This window comes from Gracilinanus agilis, chromosome 6 (genome assembly GCF_016433145.1).
Source record: "Gracilinanus agilis isolate LMUSP501 chromosome 6, AgileGrace, whole genome shotgun sequence".
NCBI classification, from domain to species: domain Eukaryota; kingdom Metazoa; phylum Chordata; class Mammalia; order Didelphimorphia; family Didelphidae; genus Gracilinanus; species Gracilinanus agilis.
This window is the reverse complement of record NC_058135.1, coordinates 148,992,915-149,010,340: the sequence shown is the minus strand read 5'-3', so window position 1 is coordinate 149,010,340 and position 17,426 is coordinate 148,992,915. Positions and strand designations below refer to the sequence as shown.

General features: G+C 33.9%; 1 protein-coding gene across 1 annotated transcript in view; it reads right to left on the bottom strand.

Annotated features, from left to right (window-relative positions):
• Nucleotides 1-17,426, bottom strand: part of CENPC (centromere protein C) — a 50,705-nt gene that overhangs the window by 16,755 nt on the left and 16,524 nt on the right. Inside the window, exons 9-12 of the mRNA XM_044680593.1 lie at nt 13,270-13,476; nt 7,738-8,032; nt 5,778-5,888; nt 757-842 (exon numbers count right to left, since the gene is read on the bottom strand). Of these exons, the coding sequence (XP_044536528.1) occupies nt 757-842; nt 5,778-5,888; nt 7,738-8,032; nt 13,270-13,476 (699 nt within the window). The remainder of the gene's footprint in view (nt 1-756; nt 843-5,777; nt 5,889-7,737; nt 8,033-13,269; nt 13,477-17,426) is intronic.

Below are 17,426 nucleotides of genomic sequence, written 5' to 3'. Positions count from 1 at the left end.
GTTTCTTATGTAATCTTGTTCATTGCACATAGAAATGTTTCTACTTATGATTGTTAAATTTACCATTATAAAAAAATTTACAGGTGATTTTTTAACTTGGGTGTTTCAAATAGACTTAAGTAGAAAGAAAATGAAAGCATGGAACAAAGGTACCATGAAAATGAAAGCATAGGTACAAGATAGAAGTAATGAGGGGAACAAACTAAGGCATTAATAGTGAAAATAGAAAGGAATGAATAGACTTCACAGATTGCTATAAAAGTAGAATTGTAAAGGATTATAATCTAATTAGAAATAGGAGTGATTGAAAAGGGGGGGTGGTTTAAGGAAAAATGAGGGAAAGTATAATTTGGTAGGATTCAAAAATAAATCTACATTTGTAAGCAAAGAAGAATGTTAATTCCATTAACAAAAACTAGAAGCATAGAGAGGTTTGAGGTAGAAATAATGAGTTTGGTTTTATACATCTAGGACTTGTTAGTAAGTACTTGATAATGGAAGGGCAAGAACTCAAGTGATTTTGGAGGGGGTTGAGCAACAAGTGGCAAAGATAGTTGAAGATCTAGTCAACTTTATAAAGAAGATAAAGTTATCCCATGAGAAGGATACACACACCAAAGGTGTATTAAGGGAGAAACAATCATAGCATGGGTCTTTGATCATATAATAACTATTATATAAAATACCACTGAATATTTCTTTACATGAGGCTCTACAAATTTAAGAAAAATAAAGACTTAACCATCATTGACTTACTTGTACTTGTACCATACTCCTGTTCATCTCCAGAGATTTTGTTGGATCTAGATGTCAAAACATTATTTCTTAACCTCGCTGGTCCACTTTAGAAAGGAAAAGAAAAAGAATTCTCAAAATCCAAACTATTAAAAAAATGAAAGTTACTTCATTCTTCAAGTAATTTTATAATTTATTTTCTTATAAATTAAAACTCAAAATAAGAACAAGTTAAGGGAATACTTGTTGAAAAATATGAAATTAAAAGCATTTGTGCCAACAAACTCAATCCACTGAGAATAAGAGAAATAGATTAGAAAGCATTGATACAAACATATAAGACCAAGAAAAAAGTGGTACAAAGTTACAAGTAAGCAGTATAAGAATACAAAATTAAAATGTACATTATGCAAAATTATCCCTCAGAAATGCACATAAAAATAACTATGAGGTTTCATTTCTAACCAATTAACCTGGAAAATTTGATAAAAGAGGTAAATGGTATGTTTTGAAGGAACTAGAAGAGAGAGAATTAGAGAAATACTTGGAAATAACAATAATTTTTTAAATTATCAATATGTACTAAAAATTTCATAATTGGCTATCACATGCCAGATAAATATATTTAATGCTTTATGACCTTTAAGCTTAATTGTGTTTTATTTATCTTTATATTTTCCTGTCCACCTATTATATTACATTATATATGCCTACTTAAATGTCTTAATACACCTTAGAGGTTATAAACAGTTATCAAGAGCTATGTCAGTCAAGAATGGCTATCATAGTCAGTTCTACCATGAAAAGGAAAACCTTTCCAGTCCTTAAAACTAAACCTGCTTTATAAGGGACAGCCTAAGTAAAAAAGGCTTCATCATCATTATGATGGTCACAGTAGGAGGCCTGGGAGTAGAAATCTAACAATGTATTATCAGAAGCATTCTTAATGAAGGCATGAGAAAGAAATAGAGACTTTCACAAATCTTATTCCATAGTGGGTCATAATTTTCAGTTCCACAATTGATTAAGACTGGAATCAAATAAAAGTCCCAACTGTGTTTACTGACTAGAAAAAGAAATGTGATTTAGCAGAACAAAATGTCACTTTCAAAGGCTTTTCCCCAGCAATATGTCTCCCATGAGTATGGTAAAAATTATACAAGCTACTCTGAAAGAGATAATGGCAGAGATATTTTTATTCAGTGACCCATAGTTTATTGATAGTACATGAGGAATAAAAGAGGTTTATGCTCATCAAAGGTGATTAATACTTTATGAAAAGATATCTAATATATCATCCAAATGGAAGAGATTCCCCATAAAGAGAATTCCTCTAAACAGTGCTATTTTTGAATTATACTTGTATTATTATTTATTTTAACCAAAAAATAGTGCAAAGCTTCCTAAATTGGATGCGTGATCACTCAAAAGAGTTTTGTCACACAAAGATCCATGGGAATAAAGACTATTATTAATATTATAACTATCAATCGCTTTGTTTTCTTCATCTAAAAACTGCCTGTTCATATCCAGATTATGTTATACAGCTATATGGACAAACCATTGAGTAAAATGCCATTAATTATTTTAGAAAAACCCTTTAGAACAGCAAAGAACTGCACTGAGAATTGGTGAAGAAAAACAGTGCAGACTATATTGCCACTGAGAAGTCATGCAGTGCTTTTAAGGCCCTGAAACACGGGCTCTTGTTTTCAACCTCAATTTTCTGGTGATGGAGTAGTGATGGAGTATCACAATCTTTTAACAAAATGCAGGTCAACCAAAAGGGCAAAGGAGTGACAAATAGTAGGCATCAAATAGGCTGCAACATTTTGCCAAATAAGAATTGAATGGAAAAAACAAGGCGAGAAATATAATCAAGGATATGCAAGGACCATAAAGTTTTGAGAAATTCATCCAAATAAACAGGATGGATAAACAATCTAAATCCTAACTTCTAAAATTAAAAGTGTGGGCCACAAGTGGTCAATGTTGTCAATTCCTATCTTTTTTTCTTTCATTTGGGTACACTCAAGAGTCCCTTTCCCCACTTTAGACACACACAACCTGTCTTTCCTCTCTCAACATTTAGTCAGTCTCCAGTGTCTTGATAATAGAGCAAAACTTATGACAAGTTCAGTCAGTCCCTTTAAGGTATTTAAAAATGAAATCATAATTTTAAATCAAAAAAGAGGACAGGTGAATGAAATCCTAGAAAAATTAGATTTAATAGATATGTGGAGAAAAATAGGGACAAAAACTTCTTTTCAGCTGCACGTGTTATATGCACAAATATTGACCATGTATGTAATAGGGCATAGAAACATTGCAAACAAATGCAAAAGAGCAGAAATAATAAATGTAACCTTCTCAGATCATAATGCAATAAGAATAATAAAAAGCAAGGGCACCTGGACAGGCAAATCAAAAATGAATTGGAAATTAAATATGATTCTCCAAAACCAATTAGTTAAAGAAGAAATCATAGAAATAATAATTTCATCAAAGAGAATGACAATGATGAGACATCCTACTAAACTCTGTGGGATGCAGCTAAGGCAGCACTCGGGGAAATTTATATCCTTGAGTGCCTATATTAACAAATCAGAGAGGGCAAAGATCAAAGAACTGGGCATGCTAATTAAAAAAGTAGAAAGGAAACAAATTTTAAAATCTCCAGCTAAAGATCAAATTAGAGATTATAAAAATTAAAGGAGAAATCAATAAGTAAAAGAATTATTGAAAGCATCATATGCAATGGGGATAAATTAGAATCCTTCCCAATAAGATCAGGCATGAAACAAGGATGCCCACTATCACCTCTATTATTTAACATTGTACTAGAAACACTAGCAGTAGCAATTAGAGAAGAAAAAGAAATTGAAGTTATTAAAATAGGCAATGAGGAGACTAAGCTATCACTCTTTGCAGATGATATGAAAGTCTACTTGAAAAAATTCTAGAGAATCAACTAAAAAACTAGTAGAAATAATCAACAACTTTAGCAAAGTTGCAGGATACAAAATAAATGCACATAAATCATCAGCATTTCTATATATTTCCAACACATCACAACAGCAAGAGGTAGAAAGAGAAACACCATTTAAAAATCACCCTAGACAATATAAAACACTTAGTACTCTATCTACCAAAACAAACACAGGAATTATACAAACACAACTACAAAACACTTTCCAAATAATTAAAACTGGATCTAAACAATTGGGAAAACATTGATTGCTCATGGGTAGGACAAGCTAACATAATAAAAATGACCATTCTACCCAAATTAATTTACCTATTTAGTGCCATACCTATCAAACTACCAAAAAACTTTTTTACTAAATTAGAAAAAATTATAACAAAGTTCATTTGGAAGAACAAAAGATCAAGAATATCAAGGGAAATAATGAAAAAAAAAGTGAAGTAAGGGGGCCTAGCAGTACCAGATATTAAACTTTTCTATAAAGCAGCAGTCATCAAAACAATATTGGTATTGACTATTAGACAGAAGGGAGGATCAGTGGAATAGCCTTGGAGTAAGTGACGTCAATAAGACTATATGATAAACCCAAAGAGCCCAACTTTTGAGACAAAAATCCACAATTTAACAAAAATTGGAAAACAATATGGGAGAGATTGGGTTTAGATCAACATCTCACACCCTACACCAAGATAAATTCAGAATGGGTGAATGACTTGAATATAATGAAGGAATTTATAATTAAATTAAGTAAACACAGAATAGTATACTTGTCAGATCTATGGGAAAGGGAAAATTTTTAAATCAAGCAAGAGTTAGAAAAAATTACAAAATGTAAATTAAATAATTTTGATTATATTAAATTTAAAAGTCTTTGTACAAACAAAAACAATGCAACCAAAATCAGAAGGGAAACAACAAACCGGGAAAAAATCTTTATAACAAAAAACTCTGATAGAGGTCCAATTACTCAAATATACAAGGAGCTAAATCAATTATATAAAAAATCAAGCCATTGCTCAATTAATAAATGGGTAAGGGGCATGAATAAAGAAATCAAAACTATCAATAAGCACATGAGAAAGTGTTCTAAATCTCTAATAATTAGAGAAATACAAATCAAAACAACTCTGAGGTACTGCCTCACACCTAGCAGATTGGCTAAAATGATAGCAGGGGAGAGTAATGAATGTTGGAAGGGATGTGGCAAAATTGGGACATAAATGCATTGCTGGTGGAGTTGTGAATTGATCCAACCATTCTGGATGGCAATTTGGAACTATGCCCAAAGAGCTCTAGAAGACTGCCTGCCCTTCAATCCAGCCATAGCATTCCTGGGTTTGTACCCCAAAGAGATCATAGGATAAACAGACTTGTACAAAAATATTTATGGCTGCGTTCTTTGTGGTGGCAAAAAAATGGAAAGCAAAGGTATGCCCTTCAATTGGGGAATGAATGAACAAATTGTGGTATATGCTGATGATGGAATACTATTGTGCTCAAAGGAATAATAAACTGGAGGAATTCCATGTGAACTGGAAAGACCTCCAGGAATCGATGCAGAGTGAAAGGAGCAGAGCCAGAAGAACATTGTGTACAGAGACTGATACACTGTGGTAAAATTGAATGTAATGGACTTCTGTACTAGCAGCAATGCAATGACCCAGGACAATTCTGAGGGACTTATGGAAAAGAACGCTACCCACATTCAGAGTAAGAACAGCAGGAGTGGAAACACAGAAGGAAAACAACCTCTTGAACACATGGGTTGATACGGACATGTTTGGGGATGTAGACCGGAAACAACCACAGCAATGCAACTATCAATAATATGTAAATATAAGTCTTGATTGATGATACATGTTATATCCAGTGGAAATGGGTTTTGGATATTGGGGGGCAGGTGAAGGGGAAAGTAAAAGCAAGAATCATGTAACCATGAAAATTTTTTCTAAACAATAAAATATTTAAATCTAAAAAAATAAAATAAAAAAGAGGACAGAACATATACTGTTGATAGTCAAAGGAGAAGTTAATTTTAATTATTTGTGAGCAATACCTTTCTTCCATGGTTGAAGTCACAAAAGTTTTAGAATCTCCTGTAATCATTGTTGGTGTCAGATTAACATTTTGAGCAGCATTGATACATTCCTCAGAGGGTTCTGCAGTACTGTGGAAATAAAAAATTTTAACTGCTTATACATATAAAACAAAATAAACACAGCAAATAAATAACATTTTATCATCTCTTACCCATTCCTTCCCTCTCTGGCAACTAGAGTTCAGTATACTGTATGGTATGTTTTCTGGTCTGGTTTTAAAGATCAGGGATGAGTAAGTAAAGAGACTTCTACTAGGATTTTCAAGGAGGCTTCATCTTCAAAAGGGTGGAGATATTGAAGGATTCAATGTTAAATCAGGATCTGATAAGAAATGAATGCTGGAACCCTAGAACTAACATACCATAGGTAATTATTTTATTCTGCTTGGTTAGTTCTTTATTAGATATGTTCTAGGCTCATTATCTTTATTACCAATTATAGTGAAGCAGCCATTTTTATAGGGAAACAAATCAGTTCGGTTTAACAAACATTAATATTAAGTGCCTATAACTATAAGCAAAGCACTTTGCTAAGGAATGGGGCTCAAAGATGAAAAAACACAGCCTGTATTCAAGAAGCTCACAACAGGATGTACATAATAAAAAATAAAAGACAAAAACAAAAAGGGAACTTCTGACAATGTGTTGGAAAAAACCATAAGGAAGATAAAAAGGACAAGTTGTCTGCATTTTTATTTCAAACTGATTTATTTTCAGATGAGAAAAATAATATCAAGATCAGGAATTGATTCCAGGCCTCTTTTTTTCCAAGCCTAGTTACTTACTGTTTCTATTACAATATGCTAAGGTCCATGATTGATATACAAACTTGTATCACATACCTTTTTCCTAGTTTTTATACAATTAAAAGTTTTTGTCTACCAGAAGTATGTTCAACTTGATTATTAAAATGCTAAGTTTTGAGAGAACAAACATTTCAGACAACTTGTTCTTTTTGAATTACTATCAAAGGTAATTTACCAACAACAACTTTGAGTTAGAAGATGCTTGAGAAAATCTGGGTAAAATCATTTTTTAAATTTTAAAATGAGTTTTGACTGAAATATTTTTGTTGAAAATACTTGTTAAAACCAAATAAATGTTTTGAATTAACATACTGATGCTCAAACACATACCCAATAGAAATTATAATAATACTGTCTTTAAAACTATATTCAAATCAATCTGTTGGTTTTCAATAAAATTAGATAAATAAGTCAGAAATCCTATGATAAAGTATGAATCTTATGAATCCTATGATTTTAGTTTCAGCTCTCTGGCAATAACTAGCTGAAAAACCAGGAGCAAGGTTACTTTCCCTTTCTGAACCTGTTTCCCATTTACAAAATAAGGGGCCTCGACTAGATGATGCTGAACACATAATTCCAGCTCAAAAAATTTGTTATTCCTTTAATTAGTTAAAAAAAAAGTCTAGTTTCAGTTCAAAAGCAAAAGGTAAAGATTCATTCAGATGCATAACCCCATAATTTAACTTAACTGACCATAGTTTCTACTCAAAAAATCTGACCCATCCTATTTCCTCCTGCTACCCTCTGTCTCTAGCCTCAGTGATTAGCCTGCTTGAGCATCCCTTCCTTATATTCCCCATTCATCCCTTACCTTATAAATATCTATCTCCCCTTTATTCCTCCATATCCTATCCCTTTACTTCCTTCCCACAACATATCTACTTTCATTATAACACTACTTATCACTCACTACTATCACAATATCAAATGAAATACTTAATGTGAATGAGCTTTAAAATTTTTTTAAATACTATAAGGAAAATATATGTGAGCTCTGTAGACATATTAAGGGTACATCCAATAAATAAACTGTACTTTTTGCAAAAAGAGGAAAAAACACTGAAATTGCTTCAAACCAATTATAAGAAACATTGCATAAAAAATATTACCTAGAACAAACAACATTTGGAATTTCCTTCAATGAACCTTCTTGTTCATCTAGATTGGGAACATTGTGGACCATATCACAATTTTCATCACTTGAATATGATAATCTCCTTCCTTTTCGTTTCTTTGGAATAGATGCATCTTTTGATTTGGCATTAATAGACGATTTCTGTCGTTTCAGAGGAATAGTTCCTTTCCCCGAAGTCTTAACAGATATCTTTTTTGTTTCTTTAGATGGTTTGGAGGCTTTTTTATGATTTACTGGTAACTCTAAAGTAGGACTACTAGACATATTACCTAAAGAATTTAATGATAAACTGAAATTAACAAGCTGTTGTGAAAACTACCAAAAATATTTACATTCATGTAACACTTTACAATATCTGTAGTACTCTGCATTGCAAATCAATTCTTGAGGCAAGATCAATGTAAAAAGCAATGGATAATAGTTCTGAAGTCATTTCGTGCAAATTTCAGTTGTACTAACTCCTAGTTATATGAAGTTATTAGCAAGTCACTTTCTATGAACAAACCTTAATTTAATTGCCATCTACTAATGGAAATGTTATTACCCAGTGATTCCCAAAGTGGGAGCTACCACCCTCAATCCAGGGGAGCGGTGATGGCCACAGGTGCATTTATCTTTCCTATTAATTGCTATTAAAATTTTTTAAAAATTAATTTCTAGGGGGCTAAGTAATATTTTTTCTGGAAAGGGGGTAGTAGGCCAAAAAAGTTTGGGAACCACTACTGTTACCTAACTAACCTACCTCAGAGGGTGAGTCATATGGGATCAAATGGCCTAATGAATGTCAAAAACACTGAAAATAGTATCCAAATATAAAATTCAATTCAAAAAATTTCTTAAATATATACTGGAAGCAGAAAACTGTGATAAGATAGGCTCTCTCATTGTTAGAGCTGTTAACTATCAATTAATAAAAGAGTCTCAAAACATTTTATGCGAAACTTGGCTCTTCAGTTTTTTGTCAATAAATCTTGAAGGCTGCCAAAGCCTCATTGAGGAAAAAATAAAGGAAATTAAATACTTACTCTGACTTTTATAGTATTTGTTGTTCAATTGTTTCAGTCATGTCTGACTCTTTGTGATATCATGTGAGGCTTTGTTGGCAAAGATGTTGGAGTGGTTTGCCATTTCCTTCTATAGGTCATTTTACAGGTGAGGAAACTAAGGCAAACAGGGTTAAGTGACTTGTCACGGGTTCACATAGATAGCATCTGAGATGAGATTTGAACTTTCTGATTTTGAGCCTGGAACTCTATTGACTGTGGCACCTATATGCCCCAATACTATTATATTACATTTTAATTTCAGTGTTATTACTGAGTTTCAAGGTGCCCATTGATCAGAATATTTCCTTCCTTCCTTGCCTTGGGACAATTTTTTAGAAAATTTAGGTTATGAAAATGAATCTACCAAAGAAGTGAGAAGAGCTCCAAGAATAATAGAAAAAATAAGGATCCTCTCATTTCTACTAGCTGTGATACTCATGATGCTCATGTACTACTAATTCTGAATAAAATATTAGATTCCATTGTAGAATTAAACTACAAATAAAAAACTGTTCTAGAGTTAAACTCCTCTTCTGCCTCCTTCTCCACCCCTGGTATCTGATACATATGGCTATTATAATGGACACATCTTCACATCACATATTTTTATCTTTACTACTTTTTTAGATAACCAAAACAGACAAAAAAAAAAAAAACTAATATAGCAAGCAAACTAACACAAGCTTTTCAAGATAACAATTTTGGCTACCCTTTATTTTTTATATAATCATGTCCCATCTCACCAATTAAACTGAATGTTGTTCTACCAATAAGAATTATATCTTCATTCTTTTTTATATCCTACAAAGTACCCTAAAAGTACATCGTAAATAGCAGGCACTCAAACCATATTTGTTCCATTTAGTTTGGTAGCTATAAATTTTTTCATCCAAAAGGATGAAAGTAGAAGGGCAGATGATACTTTAAAGCCCTCAAATTTTTTTTTTAAACTCTTACCTTCCATCTTAGAATCAATACTGTGTATTGGTTCCAAGACAGAAGAGTAGTAAGGGAAAGGCAATGGGGATATCAAGTGACTTGCCCAGTTTTGTGTTTTTTGAAATGGATGTAAACCCTGGGAGACTACATCTCTGAAGATTTTCTACTTCAACTTCCTTGGACACATCCCCACTTCGTGGGAGGTGTCTGAGGGAGAATAAAAGAAGAGAGAAGCTCGGGTTTTGGGACCTTTTCCCACAAACCGGGGTGGACAGCTTTGGTCTCTGCTAGCTGCTGGAGATCAAGCTTTCTTATGCTTTCCAAAGCCTTCCCTTTCCTAAAATCCCAAATAAACCTATCTGACTTCCTATTGAGTCTTGTTTTGATTTTATTTAAACTCCGTAGGCTAAATGGTTAAGAAGAAAGTCTGGTCAATTTCCCTGCCAGCAAAAGGTGGGGGGGCGGCACAGGATGAGGGGAAGACTCCCAACTACCTTCCTACCCTTCATTTTCCCTCCTTTTTTTTGCAAATACATTCTGGCAACCCAGATGGGACCGATCCTGCAATCTTCTGAACCTGCCATTCTGCCTCACAGTCTTCAGGTAAGTTTTAAAACTCCTTGCCCAAAACTCAGCCTAGCAGGAGTTGGGGGACCAGGTGGGGGGCACACTTCCCCTACTAGGCAGTTTCAACTCCTGCCAGGCTCCTCTGCCTTAGCTGGGGGGTCCTGGTCTTTGTCCCTAAACCCAGCCCAGGAGCCTTGGCTTAATCCTTCTCATCCCTGCCAGGCTAAAACCCAGCAGGGAGTCTGGCTAAAAAAGGGGAAAAAAAAACAGCAGGAGTCTGGGGGAAAAACCCAGTCCCTATACAGTTTCACACAGCTAAAAGTGTCTGAGGTCACATTTGAACTCGTGACCTCCCAATTTCTAGACCAGGCTCTCAATCTGACCTACCTAGCTAGCTGCCTCACCTCCCAACCCTATTAATCAACTCATGAGAAAGCCTTAAAATCCTTGTAAAATATATCATGATCTAATTTATAAGATGTCCAAAGTAAAATTTGTCCAGGTAACAAAGAAACAAACACATCAAGTCAAGCATAGTACTTTATGAAATATTTGCTTTGAGCTTAATGGCTAAATGCAATTTAACCCTCAATCAATTAAGGGCTATTTATTAAGCATGTAAGAAAAGACACAATGAGAGGCAATGTGCTAGACACTCAGAATACAAAGATAAAAAATAAAATACTATCTGTTGTTCTCAAGGAGAGTAGCCCTCATAGCCAATAAAAGGATGAGAAAAGCAGTAATGGGGTACAATCTCAAAAATGAAAGAATGTTATCTGTTCAAATTCAAAATGAACTATTCAACATCACACTAATTAAAATCTATGCTACTCTTGAGTTCAAAGATCACTGTAGAATGGTAACTGAAGCCATGAAATTAAAAGATGTTTACTCCTTAGAAAGAAAGCTACAGTAAATCTGGCAAGCATACTAAAAAGCAAAGACATCACACCTTGTTGAGAAAGATTCATATAGTCAAAACTACAGTTTTTCTAGTAATACTGTATGGCTGAATTAGAGACCATGAGGAAAGTTAACACTGTAGAACTGATACTTTCAAATTATGGTGCTAGGGAATATTTTTGAGCCTCTTGAACAGCAAGATCAAATCAGTCAATACTTAAAAAAATTAACTTTGACTATTCTTTGGAAGGGCAAATATTGAATGAAGCTGAAGTTTAAATATTTTGGCCACATAATGAGAAAGCAGGGTTCACTGGAAAAGTCTCATGAAGTAGATAGTGTCATAAAAGCATGAACAGAAGCTTGGACAGATGTAGGGAGATGGTAAAGGACAGAAAGGTATGAAGTTAAAACTGATACCCCACTTTCTTTTGTATTATTTATTGAGAGTTGTATCAAATCATTGGAATCAATATTCATAGATCAGAATTAGATTTGATTGTATAGACCTTATTAGTAAAGCTTGTAAGAGTTGTAAGTTGGACTATAGCCTAGATTCAATCTGCCTCAACCTTCAGGAGAAGATGAGTTGATCTGGTCATAAGTTTTTCTGCCTAGCCATAGAAACTGTGTGTGTGTGTGTGTGTGTGTGTGTGTGTGTGTGTGTGTGTGTGTGTGTGTTGGGGTGGAAGTATCTGACAGGGAGTGTCCAGAGGATGTTAGTCTCCTCTGTGTTTTTCCCATTGCCATAGGTCCTGGAGATTAGATTCCTTTTTGGGAATCAAAAGAAATATAAATCTGCCCCTTATCTCTGTAAGATCACCATCTACTTCTGCTATAGACCAATTACATTCTTAGTTTAGTTTTCATCACAGAACTATTTTTGCATTTCATATATTATCTTTTCACTGTATGAAAGAAAACTACTTTTGGCTATCAGTGACATCCTTGACTATTAGAGGGGCTATTGATCCCATTTATTGAGAATTGCTAGCCCAGCTAATAAAGTGATCATGCTCAGAATTTTGTGCCTCAGTTTCTCTTTATTGTAGTTTTGTGACAAGGGCCAGGTATGCTATTGTCCATGACGTTACAAAGAGTTGGACATGTCTGAATGACAAAACAATAAAAATGCCAGGTACTATGCTAAGCACTGAGATTATAAAGAAAGGTAAAGAATAGTTCCTGCTCTTGAAGCATTCACAATGTAATAGGGGCGATTATAATGTAATAACCAAGTTATATATAAGATAAATTAGAAATAATCAAGAGAGAAGGCACTAGAATTAAGAGGGATCAAGGAATAGTTCTGTATAGGAGTAGAATTTTAACTGGAACTTGAAGGAGACCAGAGAAGGCAGGCGGTACAGAGGAAGAGGGAAAGCATTCCAGGTATATAGGAAGCCAGTGAAAAAAGACCCAAAATTAATAGAGTATCTTTTTCAAGGAACAGCAAAGAGGTCATTTTCACTAAATAGAAGAGTAAATTCAGGGATGGGGGAGTGGTAAAGGAAGTATTTACAAGACTAGAAAGTAGGGGAGGAAGGTTTGTAGGTAGGTTGGAGGTAGGGAATGGAACTGGATGATAAAGAGCTTTGAATGCCAGAGAATTTTATATGTGATCCTAGAGGTCAGAGGAAATGACTAGAACCCCCTTGTACAAGAGTAAGAGTTGGAGAGGAGAGGAAAAAAGTAAATCAGGTATTCACGTATTGGGGAAAAAAAGAAGAATGATTTTGTGATTAGTAGAAGTCAGTATGACTTGTATAGGACAAAAAATATGATAAAGAGTTAATTTCAAAGGAGAAGAAGCTGCTAAGTGATGTTAATAAAGAAAAAGTATGGGAGTAGAAATTGGGAGCAAGAAGTATTATCTCTCTTCCTCTAAGATCAGTATTGGGGATGAGAAGCAATATGAATAGAAGATGGGCAGGGATGTAAGGTCATATGAAAGAAGCTGGATCTTAAGGAATACAAAAAGAAAGAAGAATTGAAAGGATGAAAGCCAGAATAGAAGAGACTGTTCATTAAGAAATGGGAATACTTACTTTGTTCTGTGGTAACTACCCACCAAGTAGAAGGCCGCTTAGAAATTCTTTGACTTCTAGTAACAGTGAAATCTTGAGATTTATTTTTTTTTGGCATAGTTTCTCTCTTTTTAGGCATTTGTTGGTTTTTAAATGATGTCTTCTTTAAATGTCCTTTTTTCTGAACTTGTTGAGAAGCACAATTGGGTTTTTTTTGTTTTCCTGAAACTAAGAGGCATGAAAAAAATAATTTCTATTTTATTATACACAGAAATTTTTCAGAACGTAGGAAAAGACATATGACAACTCAGGGCATACAAACAACTTGAAGAACTTTTTAAAATTCAACTTGTAGGTCTGATTTTGTCTTAATAAAAGAGAATTAAGTTCTCTATAAAATTCCCAATTACCAAAATGTAATGGGACAAACTTCAATGCTTCATATTTACAAAAAAAAATAAACAAACATGCTAATAACCAATATCTACTTCCAGGCCATAAAAAAAATATTCTTAGGCACAAATAAGAAGTGAGTTTTTTTCCTATTATACTTTAAATTTGCAAGGAAATCTCTTTTTTAAGAGCAGAGTAATCGTTCAACTTTGGGTAGGTAAGATCTGAAATGATTTTTCAATTCATATTTATGTTTCTATGTCTACATTGAGTATTTAGCATAGTGTTTTTGCACATATTAAGTATTCATTAAATTTTTTTTCAATCATTCCATAAAGAGGTTACTTGCAGATTAAGAAAAAAGAAATCAGAAAAGAATAATTACACAATTTAAACAGAAAAAAAGGAAAACAATGATTGGCATAAAGAGATAGATAATAGTTATAAAGACCTAAATAAAATCAACTAATTGAAAAAAATCTACCACTAATGCAAAGAACAATTGAGAAAGTATACTAGAAGATTTTAATGAAAGTGATACATATATAAAATCACCCATGAAAAGATAAATGAAAAATATAATTTTCAGCTGTACCATTTTAGTTGATAAAAAATAAAGAGAAAGCAGCAAAGATCACTGAATTTTAAGGTCCATCTATTACCTAAAATTTGAGTATAATGAAAAAACAAGACTTAGTGATGGGTAGATAACAGAGAATTGTTTACAAAAGGAAGAACTCCACCACCAAAAATTGTTTTAAGACCCATAATAATTTATTAGGCACTTAATGTGTGGTTAGCTAACATAATATAGGCTAGGCCCTTGAGGACATAAGAAAACTTTAAAGACAAAGCCTGACCATATGAATCTTACACCTGAGATGAGATGATATACACCTGAAACAAAAAGATTCACATATCAACATTATGCATTGATGTGACAAAATATTAAGTGTAGCATATGCAGCATAAGAAATGTAGCAGCTAATAAAACTGCATGGCATAAGTAAAAAAGAAGTTAGAGTTAAGAGAGATCAACATAAAACACAGACACTATGAAAAGATATTTAAGTCAACACTTTTGTGGAAGAGTTGGAACCTATCAAAAGGCAAATGGAAAATTAGAATGAAGCTTGGATTTTGAAGATTTGAGAGTCATTGGCATAGAAGTGATAACTAAAACCATGACACAAGGAAATGCATCCAAAGAAATGAACATAGAAAAGTCAAAGAAAAATGTGCTTTATTTTGTTTACTGAATAAGTAACAAAAGAAATAAGGAAGTTATAGTCAGAGAAGTAAATACACAATCGATTATAATAAAATGTCCCTTATTGAGGAACTATTTGACTAGATTTTCATAGAAACAGAAACTAGTACCTTGACATGTTAACAGAATACTAGAATGACACTATCTCAATTTAGAGAAAAAAAAATTACCAAAAAAATCCCGCCCTGGGATTATTAATGAAAAACAACAAGTGAAAAGTCAAAGACAAACAGAAACTCAAACATGAAGACCTTTTCTGGAAAAACTATTGAATAAAAACAAAACAGTTCTAAAGCAAGGGTAAGTTATTTCTGACAGGTTTGCCATTGAGTAGTAACAGTAGATCAAATAAAGATGTTACAGTCCTATTCCTTAATAGTTACTACTTCATTTTTTTTCTTTCTCTCATCTTTCTCCCAATCCTTTACTTTTTCTATTCCCCAGTTACTTTTTTTTCATTGTTTTTTCTTCTCTATGACTTAGACTAGTTTTGGAATCCACAAGAATCAAGAAATTAACGAAAAGTATAACAAATAAATCAAACAAAATGTTAATCAAATGTTCAAGAATAGTTTTTAAAAACATGAAAAGGAGACTGCCTAGAAAATGGAAATACTGGATTTCTGGTGAAAAGATGTGGATTTGAATCTCAGATTCATATGCTTGAATGGAGTGAGCTACTTCTATGTTATCACCATTTGACTAAATTCCTTGAAGGCAAGAACTGTCTTTTGCCTCTTTTCATAACCCCTGGCACATAATAAATTCTTAATGAATATTTAATAACTAAGAAAAAATGGTATTTTCAGAGACCCATTCAGGCAATAATGTAGAAAGGAAAATTATCTATTTTAAAATAAAGCTAAGGACATAATTCAGAGATCAATTACAATTACAGAAGGCTAAAAGACAACAGAAGGGGACTGGATCCAAGGTAGTGATGAGTAAAAAGGCAAAAGTGATATTTTCATAGTCAGAAATACAAAGAAAGGTTGAACCAGGATTCAAACAAGAGCTAAGGATCATAACTGTTTGCCTTAGGACCTTGGAAGGAACATGCCAAATATGAATCAAATGGAGCTAACAGATAAAAACCAGAGAAAGAAAGCCTAAAACCATTCACAGACATGGCAAATGATTGAACTAATTAACCATTTAAATTATCCAAAGGACTAGGAGCAACAAAAGGAAAGTGAGAGTTTCGGTGCTAATGAGTATGGAAAGGAAAAGAGAATTTTCCAGTCACCTACCAGATTACAAGATCATTGTGTCACAAATTTAGAGCTAGAAAAGCCATTATAGGCCACATAGCTCAACTTTCTAATTTTATGGATGAGAATCTTAAGTGAAGATGTTAAGTGACTTGCCCAAGACCACACAAGAGACAGAGGCAAAAAAATTGTTCTTCTGTAATGCCAAGTAAATTAAATAACAAAAAGCTATAGGAAATATCTACTATTTGCAAAGCATTGGGCTAGTCGGTACCGAAAAGAAAAAAATGAAAACAGTACCTGCTCTCAAGAAGCTTAAAAACTATTAATGAAGAAAATGTATACAAATAAACATAATCAAAATATATGTAAAATAAATACATGATGGAGAAGGAAGGACAACACTAAAACTAACAGCTGGTGGGGCACAAAAAACCTTTTATGAACAAGAATAATTATAATAGCTAAGCTTTGAAAATAACTATAGGTTCAAATAGGTGAAGACAATGGAGAAATGGAAAACCAATTCAAAGGCAAATTGATGGGAGATGAAAATATCCTATGGCAGTAATGGTGAACCTATGGCACAGGTGCCAAAGATGGCATGCAAAGCACTCTCTGTGAGCACTCAGCAACCCTCCCTTCTACACTCCCCGCTCCCTGAGTCTATTACTAGAAAGGCAGAGGGACACAGGCAGGACTGGTCACTTCCCCATCTCTCTGATGACATTTTTTCACGTGCCTCACCCCTCTGCACAGAAGCCTAATGGGAGCACACAGGAGGTAAGGTGGGTGACTCCACAGGTAGCAGAGCTGGAGGGGAGCACTCAGGCCACTCCCCTACTCATCTCTACATTCACTGAGAACATTCTTCACTTCACCCACATCTCTGCCCAGCAGCCCAATGGGAGAGCTTTCTCCGTCCCGTGTGGGGTAACGGGAGGACACAGGGTGGGGCATACCCAGTATGTGGTGGTGGAGAGGGGCACAGCACACAGTCTTGGCGGGGGAGAGGAGCGGGCACAACACTTTGTCTGGGGGGCGGGACCTGGCCCTCCATCTCTAAAAGGACACTATCACTGTCCTATGGGAAAAATATCAAGAAGGCCAGTTTGGTGATATCACAGAAAACATAAAGGACAAGAATGTATTATAAGACTGAAAATGTAGGGGGGAAAACTTTCAACTAAAATAGATATCAGAAAGTCCAGAAGAGGTAAGTAATTTAGTCATAATCCCATAAGTAACAATTGCAGAGCTGGGATTTCAACATAAGCCTTCTTAAAACTCAATCTATCACTCTT